At 35.9% G+C, this 22,410-nt stretch overlaps 2 protein-coding genes and 1 long non-coding RNA gene across 5 annotated transcripts; 1 reads left to right on the forward strand and 2 right to left on the reverse strand.

Moving 5' to 3' along the window:
* The first annotated feature begins 642 nt into the window (after window positions 1-642).
* LOC147550226 (uncharacterized) lies at window positions 643-1,492 on the forward strand. Its single transcript, XR_015237917.1, has 2 exons — window positions 643-1,099; window positions 1,249-1,492. It is a non-coding gene; the product is annotated as an uncharacterized LOC147550226 (long non-coding RNA).
* Window positions 1,493-1,585: 93 nt separating this feature from the next.
* LOC147550227 (phosphatidylinositol-3-phosphatase myotubularin-1-like) lies at window positions 1,586-14,311 on the reverse strand. The gene is made up of 19 exons (XM_086670073.1): window positions 13,867-14,311; window positions 13,714-13,782; window positions 12,952-13,026; window positions 12,130-12,201; window positions 11,793-11,862; window positions 10,855-10,904; window positions 9,868-10,157; window positions 9,662-9,735; window positions 9,516-9,579; window positions 9,274-9,339; window positions 8,835-8,934; window positions 8,633-8,746; window positions 6,964-7,133; window positions 6,718-6,802; window positions 6,347-6,565; window positions 4,581-4,640; window positions 4,420-4,484; window positions 3,095-3,374; window positions 1,586-2,671 (listed from the first exon to the last, which is right to left on the reverse strand). Exons 1-19 carry the CDS (start codon window positions 13,981-13,983, stop codon window positions 2,147-2,149), a joined length of 2,565 nt encoding a protein of 854 aa, XP_086526199.1. The 5' UTR covers window positions 13,984-14,311; the 3' UTR covers window positions 1,586-2,146.
* A 2,250-nt stretch (window positions 14,312-16,561) lies between these two features.
* On the reverse strand, window positions 16,562-20,597 carry LOC147550228 (UDP-glucuronic acid decarboxylase 6). Of its 3 annotated transcripts, none has more exons than XM_086670074.1 (13): window positions 20,544-20,597; window positions 19,935-20,043; window positions 19,435-19,521; window positions 19,227-19,314; window positions 18,769-18,860; window positions 18,597-18,661; window positions 18,419-18,507; window positions 17,886-17,963; window positions 17,690-17,783; window positions 17,535-17,601; window positions 17,376-17,439; window positions 17,204-17,244; window positions 16,562-16,901 (listed from the first exon to the last, which is right to left on the reverse strand). In XM_086670074.1, exons 2-13 carry the CDS (start codon window positions 20,019-20,021, stop codon window positions 16,716-16,718), a joined length of 1,038 nt encoding a protein of 345 aa, XP_086526200.1. In that variant the 5' UTR covers window positions 20,022-20,043; window positions 20,544-20,597; the 3' UTR covers window positions 16,562-16,715. The 3 variants fall into 3 exon arrangements, with proteins under 3 accessions (XP_086526200.1, XP_086526203.1, XP_086526202.1); XM_086670077.1 differs by having other exon boundaries at window positions 20,378-20,597; XM_086670076.1 differs by lacking the exon at window positions 20,544-20,597 and adding an exon at window positions 20,231-20,459.
* Window positions 20,598-22,410: the final 1,813 nt, after the last annotated feature.

The raw sequence follows: 22,410 nt of genomic DNA on the forward strand, positions 1-22,410 counted from the left end.
CTAATATTAGGAATGATCCTTTATTAAAACCTCACGATGGAAATTATATTTAAAATTATAGAAAAAACAAAAAAAAACTGAGGAGCTTTTATTATTATTAGTTCAAAATAAAAAAAAATGATAAAAGCCAAGAACTTGGTAAGAAAGTTTAAATTATTAATAGTTTAAATTAAAGCTATCTAAGGCCATTTGGTTGTTGCTTTCCCTTCCACATATCACTAGTGCAAATCTCCTTCAAACCTAACAATCTCTATTTGAACTTTTAAATTTCAAGTTAAGTGATAAATTAAAATGGATGCACATTAAATTTCAAGTTAACAATCTTTCCCATCCATTTTAATAGTTTAAATTAAAATGGATGCACATTAACCCACTTCCGGAACTTGTACTATTTCTAGTCGAAATACTTGTTTATGTGAGGTCGATATCAACAATTGCATAGTACAAGAGTAATCTCCCTTTTGTGAAAATGCAAATATTCCCACGTAATGCAAAATTCAAGACTAACAATGACGTCCACCCATTCTATCTTGAGATATAATATTTACTTCTCGAAACCAAAACTTTTAGCTAACAAATTGTTGGCAAACGGGTCTATCAGTTTGTTCGCTAAATATAACCACACTCTATATATATCAAAGCATCTTAAAGGACTCCGAAATGTATTTTGAATACATACTTAAAACACATCAAGTGTCACATGGGTGGCTATTACTACTTTTTGTACCATCGGCTTTAAAAGTTAAGAAATTCTTTATTTTCCGCCCATTGGCCCAATCTAGAGTTCGATCTTCGTAAGAGAGATAAAATGGCAGAGAAGGAATCAAGATCAATTGAAGGAGAGATGAAAAATCATCTAGATGGAATAGTTCAAAGTTTTCAATCCAAATTTCCTCATTTTGATTTTAAGAGGGAGAATCAAAAGGTTGTTGTTGTTAAAGAAGAAAGGGAGAATATAAAAAGCAATGAAGAAAGTAGGGAAGAAGGTAAATTTGAGTTGGTTAAAGTTTCAAATCCACGTGAAGAGTTGTCTTGTTTGAAATTGAGTGGAGAATACGCACAAGAAGGAATAAGAAAGAGCTCTAATCACTTGTGGAAGGTTATCTTCTTATAAACTCACGTTTATCCTAATCCTTTTTTTCTTTTTTTTTGCAAGGAATATTTAATCTTCAAAGTTTTTACGTCTGTTGGGGTTATTAATATAAATATTTCCACAAACTCACTCATGTTCTTTTATTATATTATAAGGTGTGTGCTATTGGAGGTTTAATATTAGCAAAGTGGATGTGGTCAAGATGGAAGGAATCGAAAGCCAACAATGATGAATCAGTCTTAACGGACGAGGAACAAACCGAAACAGAGGAGTCATAATTTGGTTAAGAGTCTATTCTCTGTAGAAATGTATTTTCTCAAACAATTTACTCAAATCTCATCTATATTAAATAAGTTGTTAGATCATTTATTTGATATGATAAATGAGTTTTTGTTGCCATGATTTTGATGTTTTGTGGTAATAAGTTAAAAAGAATTGTAACATACCACATTATCATTAGATAACGTGATGAATCTTAAACCGAAATTAAGGTTTCGCATTCGAAGGAGCACAATTATATTTCACCCTGTCAAAAATATTAAATTAGGGTTTTCACAAAAAAAAAATATCATTGGAAGTGTACAACAAATTGCCACATTCTGTACACAAAAAATTATTCCTTATTATACAAGTCAAGAAAGCTCCCTGGGATAAACCAGATGATGTATGAAAAATGAGAAAAAGTATCCACTATATGATAAGTGATGGTTTTACCTTATTACCTGGGCCAATGAGAGATAATGGTGCAAACCTAGCTCAACCTTCTATCTGTACAAAGGCCATTCCTTGCCACGAAAACGCTTGAAGCTCATTGGACTGGTTCATAGAGCTCAGTCATCTCCCACTCGTTGGCAATAATCAATGATACAGGTAAAACACTCTCCAGTATTTGGTAACAGGAAATAACCTTTATTCGGAGCAGCTGAATCCCAAACTTCGTCTACTTTCTCTTCGGGGAAATTGCCGAAGTGGTTATGCTTTAACTAAAGAATCTGCTACAAAGATCTAGCTAAATGATATTTACCCGATAGACCTACATGAGCTTCTTCTAATCTAATCCAACCCGAAATAATAATCATTGATTGAAAGTTTATCAAATGCATCAAAGTTCGCTTTCAATCCAATGAATTGACTTCCAACTTGAGCACAGACAGCATTAGGCCAGTTGCAGGTACCTTCTGTAGTGCGTAATGGGCAAAAAGCTTTACAAGGTCGACTGGTTGAACTGTTTCGATCATCATCACCTTCTTTCGTTACTGAGATCGAAACGGAGACATCAGATTTGTCCCCTGAAGAAATATTGCTATCTGAGTTTCTCTGTGAAGAAGAATATGGTAATTTCTGTTGCATTTCCTGTGGCTTGCTTTCAAAATCCAACGCACAATCACCATTACTAGAAACATGAACTTTGCATCCTAATGATTCAATTGCTCGCTTTATGGATGAGCTCTCCTTGCAGGCCTTATTAGCCATTTCAATGGCTGAGATGCTTCGTTGCTTCTCTCTTTGTAGTTCTGCAGATATGAGTTCCATCGAAGTTGTGATGTCTCTACTTTTCCTCTCTGCAAGTTCTTTTGCCTGCATTTTTAGAACAAAAGGAATAAGCAATTACATTTTAAGTTGGTCCTGAAACGTAGAACTAAGCGATCCAGCATACTGTCAAGTTCAGGCATGAGTGGAGCAAAATTTAGACCACCTCTGATTGGTGAGCATGCTCCAAATTGTATTATCCCACATCGCCTGGGTAAGTGTCAGGAGACTAAGCTACAGGTTCGAGCTCAAGCCCAATAAGTGTCTTTAGTTTTCATCTACCGTTTCAAGAAAAAACCGGTAAGAACAAACCCCAGTGTCCATTGAGCTTGGGCTTGGGTGGCAAATGCAGGGGGCAACATTGATAACTGTTGGAGCATGGGTCATTACCCATATAAACTCCTGCAAGAGCATTACAGTAGAGAACCAAAGCAGTACATAGCAGATAAGGAACATAGTGGAGATTATTACCTTCACCATTTTACTAAAATTTTGAGCCCAGACCCGGCACTGGGCTTCAACCTCCCCAGCTTGTGCTTCAGATGGGCAAGCCCATCGGAGATGGAATTGGGGCCAGAGAGTTGGAGCTAATGCTGCTGCTGGAGGTAGTAGTGGACCACCATACTTCGATGGATCATAGAAGAGGTTATAGTGTGTATGAGAACTTCCTTCAGACGCTCGTAAATCAGACAAATAAGCCCACAAACATCCACAAGAATCAAAAATACCAGATTGTTCCCTCTCCTTCTCACTGGTAATACGCAAAAACCAGACAATGCTTTACATTATCAGTATAGAATTTTCATATCAGGATAGCAGTTTTTAAATTGTCTTCATGTGATGCCAAACTCTAAGATCAATCAATTAAAAGGAGTTCCCATTGTGCTGCATGCCATTAGAGAGAATTCCAGCCAGGAGGTATTGGGTAATTTATGTAACGGTTCTTCTACCGAATATTTCTTTATTAATTAATTAAACTTAATAACAAGTATTCAGTTTCCCAGACTAAATGAATCTGGTAGCGAGTTCTTGGGAACCTATATAAAACACAAATTTTGCATGAGTGCCAGTTCGGTGGACCAGATTGACAAGTGTTCTGAGTAGAACTTGAACTGAAGAGTAAAAGCTTGACTCCTAGGTAAGACCACAATCCTCCATGACTGTTGTCAAACTTGTCTCGTATTGATTTGATTCTCTGTCAAACTACTACTCATTCTTACAAAAAACAGGATTTAATCTCCAGATCATAAGAGGGGTCTAATCGAACCATATCATTAACCTAAAGTACCATGAAGTCTCGCCGATCGAATGTTTTTAACATTCAGGACACCGTGTACCTAAAAACTGAGAAAGATAAATAACTTGAGTTTTCATACGAAAAGACCATTAGGTCTAGAAGTGTTCGTTTATTAATATGGAATAATTTACTAGCCCACAGTAATATGAATGTCAGCTTCAAGCAATTGCAAAAAACTGCATGATGCAAATCAAGAAGGTCTAACAAGCAGCTGTTACTTTCCAGAGATTCCATGATATTTACTGGCACAATGGGCAAATAACATATTCAATATATCTCAACCAGGAAAAAGAAATCCACAAATATGGTGAAGGTATAGGAAGTGTAGAAGAGAGAAATTTGAGTTTTGTATTTAGAAGAGATCTTGCAAAAGATGGTCAAAGGGTAGTAATACCAGTTCTAGATTTCAACAATAAGTATTCACACAAATGCCGCACATCGAAACTGTGGAGTTTAGTAATCATGGAAATGAGAAATGGTTTTCGGTTAGTTTGAGTACCTGTTACATAGGAAATTCCCAAAGCGATAGGATAGCATGCAGTCCAAGAAATCAACCAAGAAAACCTGGATCACCAAGTTAGAAAAAAGGGTGAGTGGGTGGTGCTCAAAAGTGAAAGAAGAGAAACTTTCTCAACTGCTGCATAAAAGAAAGATACATACTGCTGAGAACTCAAAGGCAAAAGGATACATCCGCAACAACTGTGAGATACAATCAACCCACTGCAGACCAAAATCCATGGTAATTACAATTTAGTTTCAGAAACACAAGTGAACCACCATAGACATGTTATACATTCTCATGTCCATGACTGGACTTACTTGGAGATGAATGGTACTAATAAAATTAAATCAAGTACTCTTCTTGGAGAGGTACTATGAAAACACAAGATTAAACATTTAAACTTTGCAAGACCCCCAGCATTTTGGATGTTGAAATTTTGTGATGTATATAAAATTAATTGACTGGTAAGATACACACAAGCAGTTTAAATCGACAAATAATATTGAACTCGTTTTTTTATATCAATAGCAAAAAAAATGCAATACCCTATTAGGACAAGGAAGAGAATGAGTAGAAGGCTATAAGCAATCCAACCGAGGAAACGGACACTAACTCAACCGGTCCGGGCGGAACGGACACGAGTCCTAAGTGTCCACTCGGACATCCGGACAAAACGGGCGGACATTTCAGATTTTTCTCCAACAAAGTGCCCGTCCGTGACCGTTTTGATAGTCGGGCAAACCGGATGTCGGTCGGGCGGACACCGGTCACTAATGAACAAATAAAGAAACTTTTATTCGAAATTAAAAATGTTTAGTCGCTAAATACAACTTTCTAAAACTCCCACTTTACAATTCTAAAAAGCAAATGAATTCAAAATCGCAAGATAAGCATTGAGATTTCTCATTGATTATGATCGGTTTCTATGTTTCTTCTCATGGATTACGATCGGTTTATTGTGGATTCTCGGGTTATTGATGAGATACTGAGATTTTGGAGGAGATAGAGACTAGAGAAGTAGAACGACGAAGACAAGATTAAGAAAAGTGATTTCTCGGGTTATTTATTTTTACTCTTGACATCTAATGGTTGTAGCTAACTCTACAAATCTAAAGGCATAAAATCAATCATATATGCGGGCGGGTATAACGGGTAGGATAAACTGACGGGTGTGGACGGGTTCGGTCGGGCGGACGATATAAGCGGGCGGACTCGGTCGGACAACCGGGTAAAGACCTATGCCCGCGTCCGTCCGCTTAAGATCTTTCGGTCGGGCAGGTACGGACCAATTCGGGCAACGGACGGTCACGGACCCTTTGGACTCGGACGGTCGTGGGCGGGTTCCGGGTTTCCGGGCCAAAATCCCACCCCTAGCCTTACCCCGGTATATCATGACCTAAAAGCAAACAAGCTGACCTTGGAAACATGCCAAATTAACAATGCCGTCATTGTACATGGATGGTTCTAAGAGTTTCTACAGTTTACATATATCATTTTGGTATTGTTTCTTGAAAATACGAGATACATGGATGGTCTAAGGCAAGTATAAAGCTTCATAAAATAACAGAAAAATCCCCTCAAGATCCATCTCAGTCGCTTGCCAGCAATTTATGTCTTCAAAATGAATATGATTGTCTTTCTTTTTCTTATAACAAACTTAGCAACATGAGATGTGGCAATTTTTCAAAAAAAACATGAGATGTGGCAATGAAACAATCTAACATATACTATTGAAAACATGAATTATGTAATATTATGAAATAAAATAAAATATAATGCATTATGAAGAACTATAACTGGCAAGGCCATGAGAATTGTAGATATAAATGAAAACTGGGTTACTCGCAAATGTATCCCAGTTTCAATGTCATCACATTCACGCATATTTAATCAGTTAATATCAAAATAAATGTAATATGCGAACCTGCAAAAATATAGGAGAATTGTTGTTTGATGTATGTGGATGAGCGGAACCACTAGTCTGAGAAGTAAATGATGATCCTGGTGAATGACGCATGGGTGAACCTGGGATATTTCCAGCTGAAACCTGTCGTGGTAATTCTGAAGGTACGCTACTTGTTGGCATTCCCATACGATCTGAGAATGGATGACCAAATGCAAGCCAATCTTTTTCCACAAGTGCCTGGCAAAGATAAACCATTTATAAAAGAAGAGCTCCTTATGGTTGACATAAGCAAAAAAGATTAAACTTAAAAGTTATTAAAAGCTAACTTAAAGTTAAAAATATGCTTAGCTTAAATGCCACCGCATGAATATAGGAATTCGAGCCAATACCTGGAACCCTTTAAATGTTCGATAGAATGGATCAAGCAGCAAACTAGCGAGTGAGACCAATTGCGTTGTCCGGTCCCATCCGTCACTGCAGAGAAAACATTGAACTGAACAAGAGCCTAATAACATGTGAAGAGATTGCATTCATGTACCCATCATGACCACTCTATACTCTGTATATGTGACCGCGGCACAAAATAGTTCCTTTAGAACATTGTTAACATGAAAAAAAATATAAAGAAAGCTAACCTGCAATGCACAAGCACTGATGCTGATTCTAAGGCAACACGTGCAGCAATCCAAGCAGAACCAGCTAACACGCCCTGAATGTGTATTAACCACCCACTATCTCCAAGAGTAGAAACTGAAGCAGACATACTGCTTAAGTTGCCACCTCCCCAGGTCCATCCACCGTTCCTCTGTTGATTCAAATTATATAAGAAATATATAGGTCTCCAACATGGACACAGTTAAATTTGTTTAGAACACCATGATTTATAACTTCTGCTCAGGTAACAACAGAACTCTAAGGAAATCTAATTTCTCTTCAATCAAATAAAGCATTCAACTTGCGCATTCTATTTTTGGATAACAAAGTATTAGTTTATCGCAGACCTAGTGAAGTAAAAGAGGAGTTAAGTTTTCTTAAGGGCGGAAATCCATTTGAGGAAAGAATCAGAGGTTTCATATACTTGTTTTTTTCCTTTATCAAATCTATATACTTGTTAACACCAGTAAGTTTGTTTTCTTTATACTTGTGTTTCCTTCAAAATAATTGCACAATGTGAAGAAAAGGCAGACTGTTTCTAAAAACATGCTGGGTGAATACATAATATAACCAAAATACATAGCCATTGGACATAAAGTATACTGCCCAGTTAGAGTTGGAACCAAAACGTATAACCCAAAATTACTATTGACACTGGACATGTGGTTCAACAGCTATATTATACTAATAAAGTAATAATCAAAAGGAACTGTTTTTCGCAGCTCCTCTTTACATATATCGTTCCTTAAAGTATTCCTGGTCAATATCTAAGTTCCTCTTAAAAGGATTTAGTTTATGTCCACTTCTCGTTTCTCTAAATATTTATCTAGAAAACCACCCAAAACAGTTCCCTTTCCCCCACGATTCTGTAAATCCAAAAAGCATTCCCCTTTAGCTCCACAACTATCTCTACTAGCATCTTTACTTATAAGCTAAAAGAATATAGAAAAAACAAAACAAAAAAGAAGACAAATATAAGCTTTTTTTCAGGTGAAAAAACTCTTCTCTAGTCCACATCAAAATTTGGTTTCCACATTCTCTATCTCCAGAATATATTTTTCAGCTAGCTTTCGTCATTCATATTCAGAATGATTTCTTTGCACCATTTCTTAACGTCATTGTTTCTTCTGTTTTAGAAAAAAAAAATTCCATGTGTTTTTTAGGATTAGTGGGCCGACGATGGACTATACCAGTTTGATTAGAACATAAGGACATGTTGAACGATAGAGCATTTTTCAAGCATATAACTTACAATATAACAGTGGCAATACTAACGGGGTCTCTTCTATCATTTTTGTTATTAATAAATATCTTATTTGTCATTATTATGCAGGTTCAAGGAGATGTTCCTCATAAACTAAAATATTCAATTTTTGTCAAAAAAACAAACTTTATTTATTTTCTGACTTTCTATACCAGTCTTCATGCTTGTCTGCATCTTCTCTTTATTTTCCTTTTTATTCTCTTCTATACTTTTTTTACTTCTCTTAGATACATTTTCGAAATTACGAAGAAACCTGTAACAATCTCACTCCGTGAGTGCTACACGAATACATGGCTAGTTATTGGTACATAGAATAAAGTCAACATTTTCATACAAAAAAAAAAGTGATCCAATAAAATAAAAAAGAAATGTCTACTATCACTGACCAGGAAGGATGACATTCCATCCGAGGAAGTTGTACCATGAGTATCTAGGTAATCTCTGAGTCGAGCAAGACTATCTCTCATCGCGTGAATATTGTCAATACCAAAGAAAACAATCTGGTGTCCAATTAAAAGAGACATACAATCAGTAAACCGTATCATGGGTCATAAGATGCATATCTGTATGGTTCAAACCTTTGCAGACCTCAGATTGGAAATAGTTAGATGACGATTCTGAACCACCTCCCATTGCCCCATTTGCTAAAGCATTTTTCCTAGGTCTTGCGTCAGCAATATAAAGTTTCCTGAAGAAATAACCATATCTCTTAGCCACACAATCACTAGACTCACTACGAGAAAAGCCATTGTACAATCAAACATGGAAAAGGAACATTAACTGTACTATGGTTACTTGAAAATAAATAGGAGTAAATCACTAAAGGATTTCCACATTCTGTCCTACTCTTTTATTAATTCATTTTTGCAATACCTGAAGTTGCTGGTTGCAACTTCAATAATAGCATAAAAATCCAAAAGTTTAGGCAAAAAATGCCAGTAAAATACACTTGACTGCGTTCAGTACATAAATGAAAATAACAACTGAAAAATAAAAAGACAGAAGAGAAGAATGCACGGAAAAATACCTCCTTGGTCCCTTTTCACCTGCAGTTTCTGTGCACAGTGCGGCTACAAGCTTTTCGTCCAGATTGCTGCAGAAAAACTTGCAATGTTGGGTTACAAGATGAAATCCAAAATATAAACCCGCATAGAAGAGAGGTACAAAAATATGTTAGAACAACTCAGAAGTGAAGCAACTTTTGCCAAATTTTCTTATTCTGTAACAAGGTTTTCTGAATAAAAGAGAAAGAAGGAAAACACTAATCACCTTCTTGAGTTCATCATGAGGCCAACTAACGGTTGTGAAGAGCGTGCAATAACAGCTCCCTTGACTAGATCATATAACATTGTATTAGGATATCACCAGAAGTTTTCAACAGTATACCAAATAATCAATAAGAGTATAACACTTACCTGGGTCACACCATGTAATTACAGGTAAACGACACCTTGCTCGAAAGGTGGATGCTTGTACTACTTCCTCATCACTAGTACCAGTAACCCAGCGAACTTGTTAGCAAGGGAACTTGACAAATTAAGACGCATACTTCTCGTATGTATTTTGGAAATCAAATACTATATACTATATATACACATTAAGCAAAGATACATCATCCTACCTAATGCCTTTTGGAACAACAAACGAGAACGGGTACGTTGGGGAGACTGTATAATTGGAATTTATGCTACTTATTCTCCACCAGTCATTAGACACGGAAAATGACCCATCTTCAAGGGTATTGGTTGACGCATGCATGTATCCTTTGCCAAGTAGCCGGAAATATTCATTCAGTAACCGCACTTTCGGGCTGGTATTTACGAACTTGGAAGGTCCGCAAGTAAATGTATATAGATCCCACAGTCGTGCTGATCTTATATATTTCCATAGAGCAAGAAGCACAGCGCGTCTCTGAGAGAGTTACCCAACATGATTTTTTGTTATAACTTATTTAAAATGTAACTAATGATTCAACTAAAACAGGAAAATTGACCATTTCAGGAAAAAAAACACTTTGACATGGATTTACATGAAATTTCAGTATAGCTAGGTACCCTCTTCCCTCAAGCTTTATGAAACAGAAAAACAATCTTTCACGAGAAACCGGAGGTTTAGTAACTTAGTATTTAGTAAATAGTTAGAATCAACAAATAAAATGCTCATATAGAGAAAATTAAGACTGACCAAATAAATTGGTTTGTGGTGTTTGGTCAAGGATCGAGCACCACTACTTAACAAAACAGCTTAAAGCACATATATGTGCACAAACTCATTTAAAAAATAACAGTTGGAAACAAACACTGAAACACTCAGACACTCAAACACGTAAGAAACTCATCTCGAGGATTCAATATGTAAAGCACCATCGCGATGATGGAGGAAACATGCATGCTTCAAAATCGTTGAATTAGTGAGAAAAGTCGTAGGAATCATAACACTACTACCACACAAACCAATTACAATGAAGAGCAGAATAACTCATTACAGTGACCACTATCGAAGTGCAAGCTTTTATCAGAAGCATTGTTACATGAGCATACGATACGAGAAACATAATTATCTGTATTACTTGAAAAGGATAGAGCCTTATAAGATTTCTTAGACTAACCTGCTTTGTCCGAGGGCGAAAACCAAAAACAATAATTCTCATATCTTTACCTGCAAAAACAAAAGGACTGGTGAGAAATTGGACAAACATCTGAGCTGCATATTCTTGAGGTGTTTCCGCTAGTGTTAGATAGGCAACTTCCTGGGGATTTATATATTCTAATGCTTTGCTCATGAGATAGTTTACCTACTCACGTAATTATAGATGCACGAGCTTTTCAGTTTTAAAAGGGTGGAGCAAGTAAAAACTGAGGTATCAGAGTTGTATAACCGTCAATCAACCAATTATGCTACGAGAGAAACCCAATGCATGATTCGATATAGCTGCTGTTTACCAGCTGAAGCAACACCACTTCCAAATCTTAACCAAACTTCAACAGCAATCATTTTAATGAATCAGCATAGACCTTTAACTTGTTCGAGACTCGAATTATATGAGAAACCAAGATATATAACAACATAAAATCAATTAAAAATAATTAAGATACAAGGACGAATGGACTTCATCAGCATTATCTCCGCTACATCATTTCCACAATAAACCAACGAGTACGACGAGTAGAAATGTAGTATTACTAGGGTAGTGAAACAAACAACAAATGGCAGTGGTGTACAAGTTACAACAACTATTATATATTAAAGTTCAGGTTACAAAATTTAAGTGGTAACTTTAGATTGCAAAGTAAGAATTTTATTACAATATCATAAGGCAATCAAGTATGGGTCAGAGGACTGAGGATCACTAAGCACTAACACGTTATTAGTGTTCTAATGCATCTCATGTATAAACCACATTCAATCAAGCTTTTCAGGAGAGAAAAAACTTAATCAGTAGTAAGTCTTAACAGTGTGAGCAGACTGTATATTTCACCCATTATACAAACAAATCAAGTGAAACAAATAAAGGTTGAACCAAATGTAATTACTTCAACAGCGTACCAATAACCTGAAGAAGTCTGCGAGTCGGAGTCTTGTCGGATTGGCGAGGCGCTTGTGGACCCTTTATAACCTAAAATTATAATTGGATAAGTACCAAATGCAGAAGTACAAACATCAATAAAAGCACCATACTGAAACTGGAAGGAAGAAACCCTCCAATTATATTATAAGACAGGTAATGCAGACAAGGATAGTGTACAAACATGATCAACAAAATAGTTTGTATTACAATTATTCTAGAAAAAATTGCCTACAATGAAAAACAAGCTTGTTGATGATAACTACATAACAAAGAAAATATGGTAAAACTTAAACTGAAGTATCCTCAAGAACTTACTAATTTGCTGAACTTCTCGATTGTTGCTAATGGTATCGTCCCAAGCGGAATGATGTTCCTTGTTCCTTCTCTCTATGAAATAAAAATCACTATTACAACATGCAGCACTACAAAAATAAAGGAAGTAAAGATTATCGATGTATGTCGCAAAAATATTCTAGAGCGACATTCCCGACTCTATTCCTCTTAATATCATGACTTACTAGAGGGTGGGGCAGTGAGCTCAAATCAGCAATTTATACGCTGCCTAGCATCCATTTAGCAAGCCTGTACATGTATACAGTACAGGCGAGAAACATAGACAACAGGTACTAACCACTGCCTGTTCCACTTAGTACAGCCGTTCGTCCTATGGATTGTGAATTTCCTTATAGGTGCTTCGAGGCTTAAATTGTATTATCCACCACAAATAAGGTCCTTAAATTATATATCATAACATATTCTATCACACGGTAAACGTGAGACCCCAGACAGGATTATTCATTATAGAAGAGAACTGACAAGAGATGATGCAATAGTAAAATAAACAAGGAATACGACAAAACTAACAATGGGAATAATAGGCCTGGACATAATCAAAGTTCAACATTAAAATCCTAACCTCCAAAACTATTACATCTAGAAAGTTTTTTAGCATTGTATTCCCTATATAACGGTGAATTCCATGCCTACTATTTTCTGCTTGTCGACATAAAATACATAACTTGGTATTTTCAAAGAACAGAAGGTATGTGTCTCAAATACTTGCATCGTTTCGCTAACTTAGCCTAATAAACATGCAAACAGTGTACATATCAAGATGAAAAGGTTAGCATTACTTACAACAAAGAGAATGCGAAAGTTTGTCACCAACAAGGTACCTGCCTCGTCTGTATTTACAAGGACAACACCTTGACCCTGGAAATAAAACCGAAGTCAAGAGAGTGCTTCTGCATGTGTTTTAAGCAGACAAAACAGGAAAAGGACAATAAAAATTATAGAATAATCACAGCACATGCGTCCAAGATGACAGTTCGATGCACATTCATCACCATTACTATTCTATGTTGCAAACTCAGGTTCTTAAGCATCACAGTCTCAACTACATTAATAATTTTCTACTCGAAAAATCATCGTCAAAGACTAACCCTAATGGGGTATCAGTTAATGAATAATGTTAGGACTTAGTGACTTACCTTATGCATTTGCTTAGTAACTAGACAGACCCGGACTGATATACATCAATAACTATGTATGTCTTGGAGAAACTTCTCACAACATCCTCTTTTTTGCTTAGTTTCATTTCTCTTAGTACTAGCGTAGTCCTCACATATCATAAAGCCCTTTCAAGCCCTATTTAACATCTTTACCAACTAACCAACCACAATAATCACCACACTACCTTGTAGAACCCACCTAGTATCCCCAATCGACTCGTTCTACCGTGAATTTGATTTTAGGTGAAACAAAAAATAAGGATTCCAGAAATCAAAACTCACATGAAATTTGGGGAACCCAGACTACAGAAACGCTTGCATTAGACGAAGACAGAAGATTGAACTCAAAATTGCAAATGATTATAATTTGTTCTGAAATTAAACATACCTTTTCCTTAACCTCTTCACCTTCCAATAGAAATTCCGACATATCGTGAGATATAGACCTTGAAACGGGCTAAAATTCAAGCAAAACCAAAAGGATATCAAGAAATTGGATCAAACTATTTCAAAAACACTAAATTAGAACAGAAAACTTCACCTCATATTTAGTCCATTCAAGAACGTCCCAACTACCGGCACCTTCCATCTTTTCCGAGTCGGAGAAGGATTCTCGGAGAGAAGTTGATCGAGAAGGTCGTGATTTTGGCGCTGCCATGCGGCGAATCGGAGTACCTGATGTGATTGCGTTCTAGAGAGAGAAATGGAGAGATTAGGAGATCGATCGATCGATCGGCAAAGAAGAGAATAGAGGTGATGTGATAGGGGGGGCGTCAGCTAAGTTGATGGTTATCTGCCGTTCAAATAAATGGTTACCGGCACCCACGTGATCCCCGCCAACTATTCCCCGGCTTATCTTCTTGGGCCTACTACTATACTACTACTAGTATTTCATTCTATGTGAAGAATCGAATATGCTTTTCTCTTTTCTTTTTCTTTGTTTCTCAAAAATAGTTGAAAGAGACAAAAACATCTCATTACTCACCTTGATTTTTTAAGACACGCTTTAAAGTGGCAATGCTAACTCTGAAGAGTCTGGTTAGTCTTCACATAGGTCTGTGAAATGGTCTCATCAATTAACTCTTTTGGGTTCAACAAAAAAAAATTAACACTTTCCGAAAATTGTCATTTCACCAAAAAAGTTTTTAACTCAACCATTGTATTATTTCTACCATCCTACCCCTCTAAGATGATTTAAGATTCTATATAGTTGGATACTATTTTTTTTTTTTTGTTGAGAGTAGTTGGATACTATTAGGGCCAAGCATATATTATAGAAGATAGGTACGTGACATCAAGAACTTTTCATTTTCGAAAAACGAAAAACGATCAAGAACTTTTTTTTGTAACATCGAGAACTTACCAACACTAAAGAATATTTTAGCTAAGACTTTTGTTGGTATTTTCATAACCTATCATTTATACCAACAAGGCAACAATTATAGGTTAAGATGTAATTGTCATTCCCACTGTCTCTTCATCAAAAAAAAATTGTCATTCCCACTGGGCAATTGTCTTTCTTATAGTAGTGATAGATTTCTTTGCTTAGACTGAATAAAAGTGACTCTTAACAAAAAAAAAAAAAAAAAAGAATAAAAGTGCAACTTCATAAAATATAATTATTTAAGTTTTATTTCAAAGTTAATATATAACATGTTAGAACTTTATGTCAAACAAACTCCCATTAATAGAAGAAGTCATAAACCGATGGTTCTGTAGTTGTGGGGGCCGATGTCCCCAACTCCAAAAAAAAAGCCACAGCCAGATTTGGACGCTTTGGACAAACTAGTATACTGTTGTTCCTCTGGTTATAGGTCGAGTTCACATTATCTCTGGCTTGTCTTGATTAAGACAAAGTCTAAGTTGAAGTAGAGAACTTCTTTTCTCTTGGTTGTAGAGAGATAGACAAGAATCGATTTCTGACTAATCCGTGATCCTTCTTTCGTATTATCCGAGATGGACAAAAATAAGAAGAATAATTTATGGAGTCAAGGCAAGAATAAATTTTCTTTCCTTAAGACATTTTACGCCCCCATAACAGTACCAACTTTTAGGTTGTATGCATTCGGGATACAACGACTATCCTTTCAGAATTTGAGATGGTACTTCTATATTCTGAAAGAGGGTGAACCTTCTAAATAATATGAGCTATTGGACTGATGCGAATAGATCTTCTAGACACTTGAATATTATAGCTTCACTAGGATAATTCTTTCATTGGAATTTCAGACATACCAGAATACTGATTTTAGGAGAGAAGAGAAGAAGAGAATAAACGGAGTTCACTCGGAGACTTCTTTCTTCAGAATTCTAGATATACTAGAATATACCTAAAATCGGAATTATATTCCTGACACACCAGAATACTGATTTTAAAAGAGAATGAATTGGATGAAAAATAAAGGGGTTTCGCTTGTTTAAATAGGATTCGAATAGGTAAATGTGTCATTTGGGGTAAATGGGCACATCCCTTCCAAATGACGGACTTAACTTGAAATAATTGCCCATATAGAGTTGGTGGCAATCTGGATCGTTGGATTTCACTAGAAAACTCGGGGATAATGCACAACGTTGGCTGCTGACCTAAATTTGCCCAACAAATCAATAAATAGGTCGTTGCATGAAGCTCTAAAAGATTCTGCCACTTGTCTGAAGCGAAGTTGACGCGGCCCGTTGGATCGCGCAGATGCAGAACCAACGCTTTTGGCCACGTCCCAACGTGATCACGAGAGGATCATCGCGCATCTGGACGTGGCCCAAATGCCCCCAAATAGATTTTTCCCGTTTGCCTTTTTAGCCCCTTTGTTAACCGAACTTTGTCAAAAGTTTAAACTTAAATTTCTCATTCGTCCGAAATTCAGATTCTAAAAGTGGGCTGCAGCTTATATACCTTACGCCATTGTTCTTAACTCGTGTTCGTTGTTTTCGAAGTATGATGTGAAATTTGACTTGACTAATTTGTTTGAATGGTTCTTCATCAAAAAAAAAAAAAAAAAAAATTTGTTTGAATGGTTTGTTTGTGTTAATTTTTGGTCCTTTTGAGAGTTTGAGTTAGACAATTCAGGTTCGGACATATTAGAAAGTCAGGTTAAAAAATGTCGTCTTTACACCATTCCAAGGGGCGGCATTCATCTGTTCACTACAGAGAGGCAGTGTGAATGAATCAAATAAACCATGAATCAAATAAACCATGACGACCAAAACGGATTTAAATCAGAAGGATGGCATGTGAGACATGACATAATTCAAACTCTTAATTTTAAACGTAAAAGACACACGGTAACTTATTTGTGGTGATAATGAATGAAAAAAAGAAGTTGAAATAGAAGAAACACACTCTGGAAGGAGGGCATAATATGCCTATAACTACTTCTCTTTACTTAATCATACTTAGTTCTTTTTCGGAACTCCAAGTCTCTGGCGGAAATCTTCCTCCATTAATGGCAGTCCTTCACGTAAGCTAACCTTGGGTTCCCATCCTAGCAACTCCTTAGCCTTGCTGATGTCGGGCTTCCTTTGGCGTGGATCATCTGGTGTGTTCTCCACGTTCTTGATCTTCACATCAGGGTTGATTAGCTGCAGATCATATTACCAAAAATTTAGACCAAGATCTTGGGGTTGCATTTTAAAATAACTAATCTTGTTCTAGTTAAAGAACGTGTATATATATATATATACAATGATCAACTTTAACGAGCAAATGTTCTGGTTTTCGCAATCAAGTAGCAGCCATGAACATTGAGTCTAAATCAGAATATATCAGAGTGGAGCTAATAGTCCCGTGACTAGTCGATTTTGTAGACGGATTTTTGTAAGTGATCACGATAACATAAAGAAAAATCGAATTGTGATATGCAGAAATGAACGAAACAACTGACCTCTTTCACCGTCTCAGCAAGTTCCATCATTGTAAATTCACCTACAATTTAGATTGAAAATCACTTAAGAGCTTATAAAGATGAAAAGAAGTAGATCTTTTAGACAATTAGTGAAAGTATAGCTATTGAAGTTCTTTTAGCAAGAGAAATGAATGGTAGTTTGTGAAAAGACCTGGGTTCCCGATGTTAATTGGTCCAGTGTTTTCTCCTTCCATGAGTCGAATAAGACCATCAACCTTCAAAAATCGACAAAAGAACAAGAAAATCATCAAACCGTCAAAGTCTAAATACCTAAATGAAAATCTCTTCTTCTGAACTTTTAAGGGTTTACCATGTCAGAAACATAACAAAAGCTCCTTGTTTGTGTTCCAGGAGCTTGAACAGTCAAAGGTTCGTCTCTGCATTTGATAATTAGGTTAGAAAAAGAATCCAGCCATATGTAATAAGATCATGATATTACAAGCTAAGAAATAAACTGCAAGTTACCTTAGTGCTTGAGCAATAAAATTGCTGACAACTCGTCCATCATCGATATTCATACGAGGTCCATATGTGTTGAAGATTCTAGCAATGCGAATTTCTGTGATACAAGCCATAATCAAATTAAGGAAAAGTGAGTATTTCTGTTTAAGGTATTGAACGGATAGCAGAAAAGTAAAATCCATAAATATGTTAATTTTACCAATGCCATGTTGCCTATGATAATCAAACATCAAAGTCTCAGCAACCCGTTTTCCCTCATCATAGCAACTCCTCACACCTGCAAACATATCACAGTAATCTTTAAGGTCTGTCTTAGGTAAAGGAGTATCAAGTAAGAAATGGTATGCATTGGGACTCGTTCCAGACTCGGACTGCCGAAGCTCAAGCTCGGGCTTCTCGGGAGATGACTTGGTCATCAATCATCACGTATAAATTTTACAGATGTTTGTACATGAAAGCTTCTAATTCTGTCCTTCACCTTTTCCTCTTTATGTGTCTAAAGACCTTCACCTTAGAAAAGGAAACAAAACGAGTATTGAATTCGACCGGAGTTAACCAAACTCGACAAATAATCAAGCTAAAGCTAAGTTTGGGTAACTCCGGAATAACATGGGAGTTGGAAATTTTTCACAAGTATGGCTACACAAGGTAAGATGAAACACATAATACTCCAAAATCCAAATGCAATTGTTTATAACGATAACGGAACATAATTGAAAAGGTGCAGCATACCAATAGGGTTGACATTTCCCCAGTAGTCTTCAGTTTGGGGGTGCACAAGTGGATCTCCGTACACCTCTGAGGTTGATGTGAGCAAAATCCTATTGACAAAGCATCGAAATGTAAGCAAAAAAACAAGTGTTTTTAATAACAAAACCAAAGTAAAGCCACAAAGGATCAGTCCTCTAACCTTGCTCCTACACGCTTAGCAAGTCCCAACATATTCAATGTACCAATAACATTTGTCTTTATCGTCTGTTATAAAACCAACACACTAGTCAGAAAGTCCCAAAGTAACCAAGTTTTGTCTCCCGTTTTTGTCTCCTAATCTATATAAACGGGAGGAAAATATTATTACACACCTTAACGGCATTGTATTTGTAGAAAATAGGTGAAGCAGGGCAAGCGAGATGATATATCCGATCAACTTCAACCAACAATGGCTCAGTGACATCTACCAGAGAAGATACAAATAAATAAAATAAAACAAAAGACCAATGATTCATCTATTAGGAAAAAAAATAAATAGAAAGATCTGAAGAAACAAAAACGGAAGCTACCAGGGATCTCTAAAAGGATTAGAAGATAAAAATGAGACACTGATAAACCAACATGACTATCGGCCAATTGTAAATGAACGAACGAACAAACAAACAAATAGGAAGGTTCAGAAAGAGAAACTTCAAAAATCAATTGCGAAAATCGTAAAACACTAGTGCTTTGATGTATCAAACATCAAGCATCATATCTCACAATATAGTATGTTCATTTATCTGTATATATGCGTATAACTAAACAAAGTCGAAGGATAAGGAAATACCATGACGAATGAGCTCAAATCTTGGATGACCAATCCATTTTTTGAGGTTATCCTTTGATCCAGTGAAGTAGTTATCAGCAACAATAACCTAAAGAACATTAGAAAACACCATATATTAGTATCGTGCATATTTGAAATATGTATGTCAACATTGAACAAAACATCAAATGCAATGAAAATTGAACATATAGAGGGAGAGAGAAAGTACCTCATTTTTCTCATTCTCCATTAATCTATCCACGAGGTGGGAGCCAATGAATCCAGCTCCTCCGGTAATTAAAATTCGCATATTGGACTGTAACGAAAAAAATAACAATCCCATATTAGGTTAGATAAATAAATAACACAATGCACACAAACATGTTTTTTTATAAAAGAGCCTTAGTATCATATTACACAGGCAGAACACGAGGGGACTAGAAACCCATAACTAGGTTCGGCTCGCTTGAAGATGCATATTGGCATTTGTTAACACAAAAACAAGGTTCAAATCTTTCTTTTTCATATATTAAACCTTTTCATTTAAAAGTTAGAAGTTTTTGATTAATGTTTGAACAACATGAGATTATAGGGATTAAACTAGTATTATAACAACTTCAGATCTCTCATGAACACCAGTAATACTTCCATTGACAAAAACCCAATTATAACATAAGAAATCTAGATCTTTAACAAACAAATAGATAAAGAAGAAGATCAAAATTTTACCTGAAAAAACTTGGAATTTCTCAAAGGAGATGGGGTTGGTGGCTTCTTGCCAACTGAATTATCTCCATTAGAAGCTTCCTTAGCCATTTCTCAGATCTCTTTTCAAACCCTAACAAATCAATAACTCCAAAATTATTTATCAGCTAATAATAACAACAACAAGATAAAAGCAGAATCTTGATTTGTTTCAAAATGTAAAAAAACCAAAATCTTCCCATTGTTTATAAAAATCAAACTATTGCTATATAAAAAAAGATCTATTTTGGATATAGATTGATAACAAATCAAAGTCAAACCTGAAAGAAAATACAGAAAAATGAACTCCAAAAAACCCTAGCTTTAGCTAATAAAACACAGAAACCCTATTTAAAAATGCTTCCATGATCATAACTTATATACTAAGATAAAATAGAAAAAAAAGAAATCATTGTTCTGCCACCAACCGGTTTAAAAAAATATGAATCCTTCAAATTGAAGCAAATTAACAGGTAGATGAAAGCTCTTCGATAACAATAGGGGAAAAACAATCAGACCCCACAATCATGGATTTAAAAAAAAAAATCAGATCTGAATCTAATCAACCCGAAATTTCAGTAAAACAAAAATTACCTTCAAAATCAAAAGTCAAATTCTGTAGATAAAATAAGAACTTGTTGATTGCACAGATAAAGAAAGAGAGAGGGGTAAGTATTTATAGGGAGATCAGGAGAAACAAAGGAGTCTTCCCGAAAGTTTATTTGTATTAGCGAACTGATCGCGGAAACGAGGGCCCGTATAAATTTTAAACCGTACGATCGTTTTTTGATGCAATCGAGGTTGATCTCGTGGGTGAAAACGTTTTCGGGTATCGGGAATTATAGCATTGCTAAATTTAAGATTCCCGCTCGATTCTCGATAGGTGTATTAACAGTGAAGATTTTATCGTACCAGTGGGACCTAAATTGTACATATCTCAATGCTTCTGACACGTCATCTTACCACCTATTCTGGCCAATTCTGGTCAACAGTTCTTATTGGTATGGCCAAATTTTCTTTCTTTTGGCCACTTAAATTGTCATACTAGCCGAAACAATGCTATAGGAATGTAAGCTACATCATATAGAATTCACTTATTGTTCAAGAAATCTTAATTGTGCGGTTTATATTCTAGCAAAAGAAGTTCTCAGATCAAATGAAAGTAATGTATGAAACTCTAATCAGACTCTAGTTTGCATTGTAAGTTAGTTGGGGCAGATAAATCCAACATTAACTTTTTTTCAATTCATGAATAAAGTCCAGGCTAATGCCAATTTCCATCAAAAAAAAAAAGCCAAAACAATGCTGGGGCCAAAACGGAAATAAGGGTTCGTTTGATATGTAAGAAAGTATTTACATGTGAAAACCAAGTTTTTATGATGAGAAAGAAAATCAAGTTTTTCTGGTGGGAAAGAAAATCAAATTTTTCTGATAAGAAATTAAGTTTGAATTGTTTGATAGGAACATAGAAAAACAAGAGTGCCTTTAGAAAATGATATGTTAGTTGGGTTTTTAAGTGGTGCCTTTATACTTTTTCTTTGGGTCTTTTTTTATCAACCTTAGAAGCCCACCGACATAGAGAAAGAGTGAGCAGATTAAGAGAGAGAGAGAGAGAGAGAGAGAGAAAGAGAGAGCAGATAATTCTTCATCAGTATTTTGATAAAGCTATTAAGCGCTTCAATCTTCGATGATTATATTAATCTCGTCTATGATTTCGTTAATGGCGGAAACCTTAGTGATTGTCTTCGAAACCATAGAAATCCAGATTCTTTAATGTCGGAAATCCTAGAAATCCAGATTATATCAATCTCTGGTAATTATGCTAAACTCTCTCATTTCGGAACAACAGATGTTCAGAATTATATAGAGAAATCATCATTAGACAAAGATCATGGTCAGAGTGAAAGATGATCATAATCATCACCATTAAAGTGAAGAAATTCAATTAACTAGAAATTTTCAGGTGAAGGAGCGAGAGTGTGTGATTGTGAGAGAGTATGAGAGCAAGGGGGGGGGGGGGGGGGGGGGGGGGGGGGGGGGGGGGGGGGGAGAGAAAGCGTGTGATTGTGGGAAAACGACTTTCCCATGTGTTTACATGGAAAATCTTTCACTTGATTTTCCAACATTTTATTCTTATGAGAGTTTGGATTTTACACTCTTTTGGTTGCCAAACAATTTAAAATCGATTCCCCTACGAATATTGATTTTCCTACAAAATTTTCACACGCATCAAACGGAACCTAGCTAAAAGAAAGGTTGATAAGAGAAATTGAGCAAAATGGGGTGCAAGAATACTTCCTCACATGAGTATTGATCACAATTTCCACGTCATGCAGTTGTGTTCCTCTCAGTTATTACCTTATACAGACTTCCTTTTTAGATAAGATAACAACTGGAGAAATAATTTATGTCATTTATAGATTAAAACTGAAATGGGCAATTCTATCTTCTTCTCAAAGAC

The sequence above is a fragment of the Eschscholzia californica genome, unplaced genomic scaffold (assembly GCF_041429995.1).
Source record: "Eschscholzia californica isolate CP2 unplaced genomic scaffold, dmEscCali1.0.p SCAF_3, whole genome shotgun sequence".
NCBI lineage: Eukaryota > Viridiplantae > Streptophyta > Magnoliopsida > Ranunculales > Papaveraceae > Eschscholzia > Eschscholzia californica.

Bases quoted from the DNA above. Each gene is read 5' to 3' on its own strand.
- LOC147550227 (XM_086670073.1), bottom strand. From the start codon at position 13,983: ATGGCAGCGCCAAAATCACGACCTTCTCGATCAACTTCTCTCCGAGAA. The intron at 13,783-13,866 runs GTGAAGTTTTCT...CTTGAATTTTAG, and splicing joins TTGAATGGACTAAATATGAG to CCCGTTTCAAGGTCTATATC. The intron at 10,158-10,854 runs GTTAGTCTAAGA...TAACTCTCTCAG, and splicing joins TTCGCCCTCGGACAAAGCAG to AGACGCGCTGTGCTTCTTGC.
- LOC147550228 (XM_086670074.1), bottom strand. From the start codon at position 20,021: ATGGCTAAGGAAGCTTCTAATGGAGATAATTCAGTTGGCAAGAAGCCA. The intron at 18,508-18,596 runs GTTAGAGGACTG...CTTTGTCAATAG, and splicing joins GCTAAGCGTGTAGGAGCAAG to GATTTTGCTCACATCAACCT. The intron at 17,784-17,885 runs GTAAAATTAACA...CTTGTATCACAG, and splicing joins TCATAGGCAACATGGCATTG to AAATTCGCATTGCTAGAATC.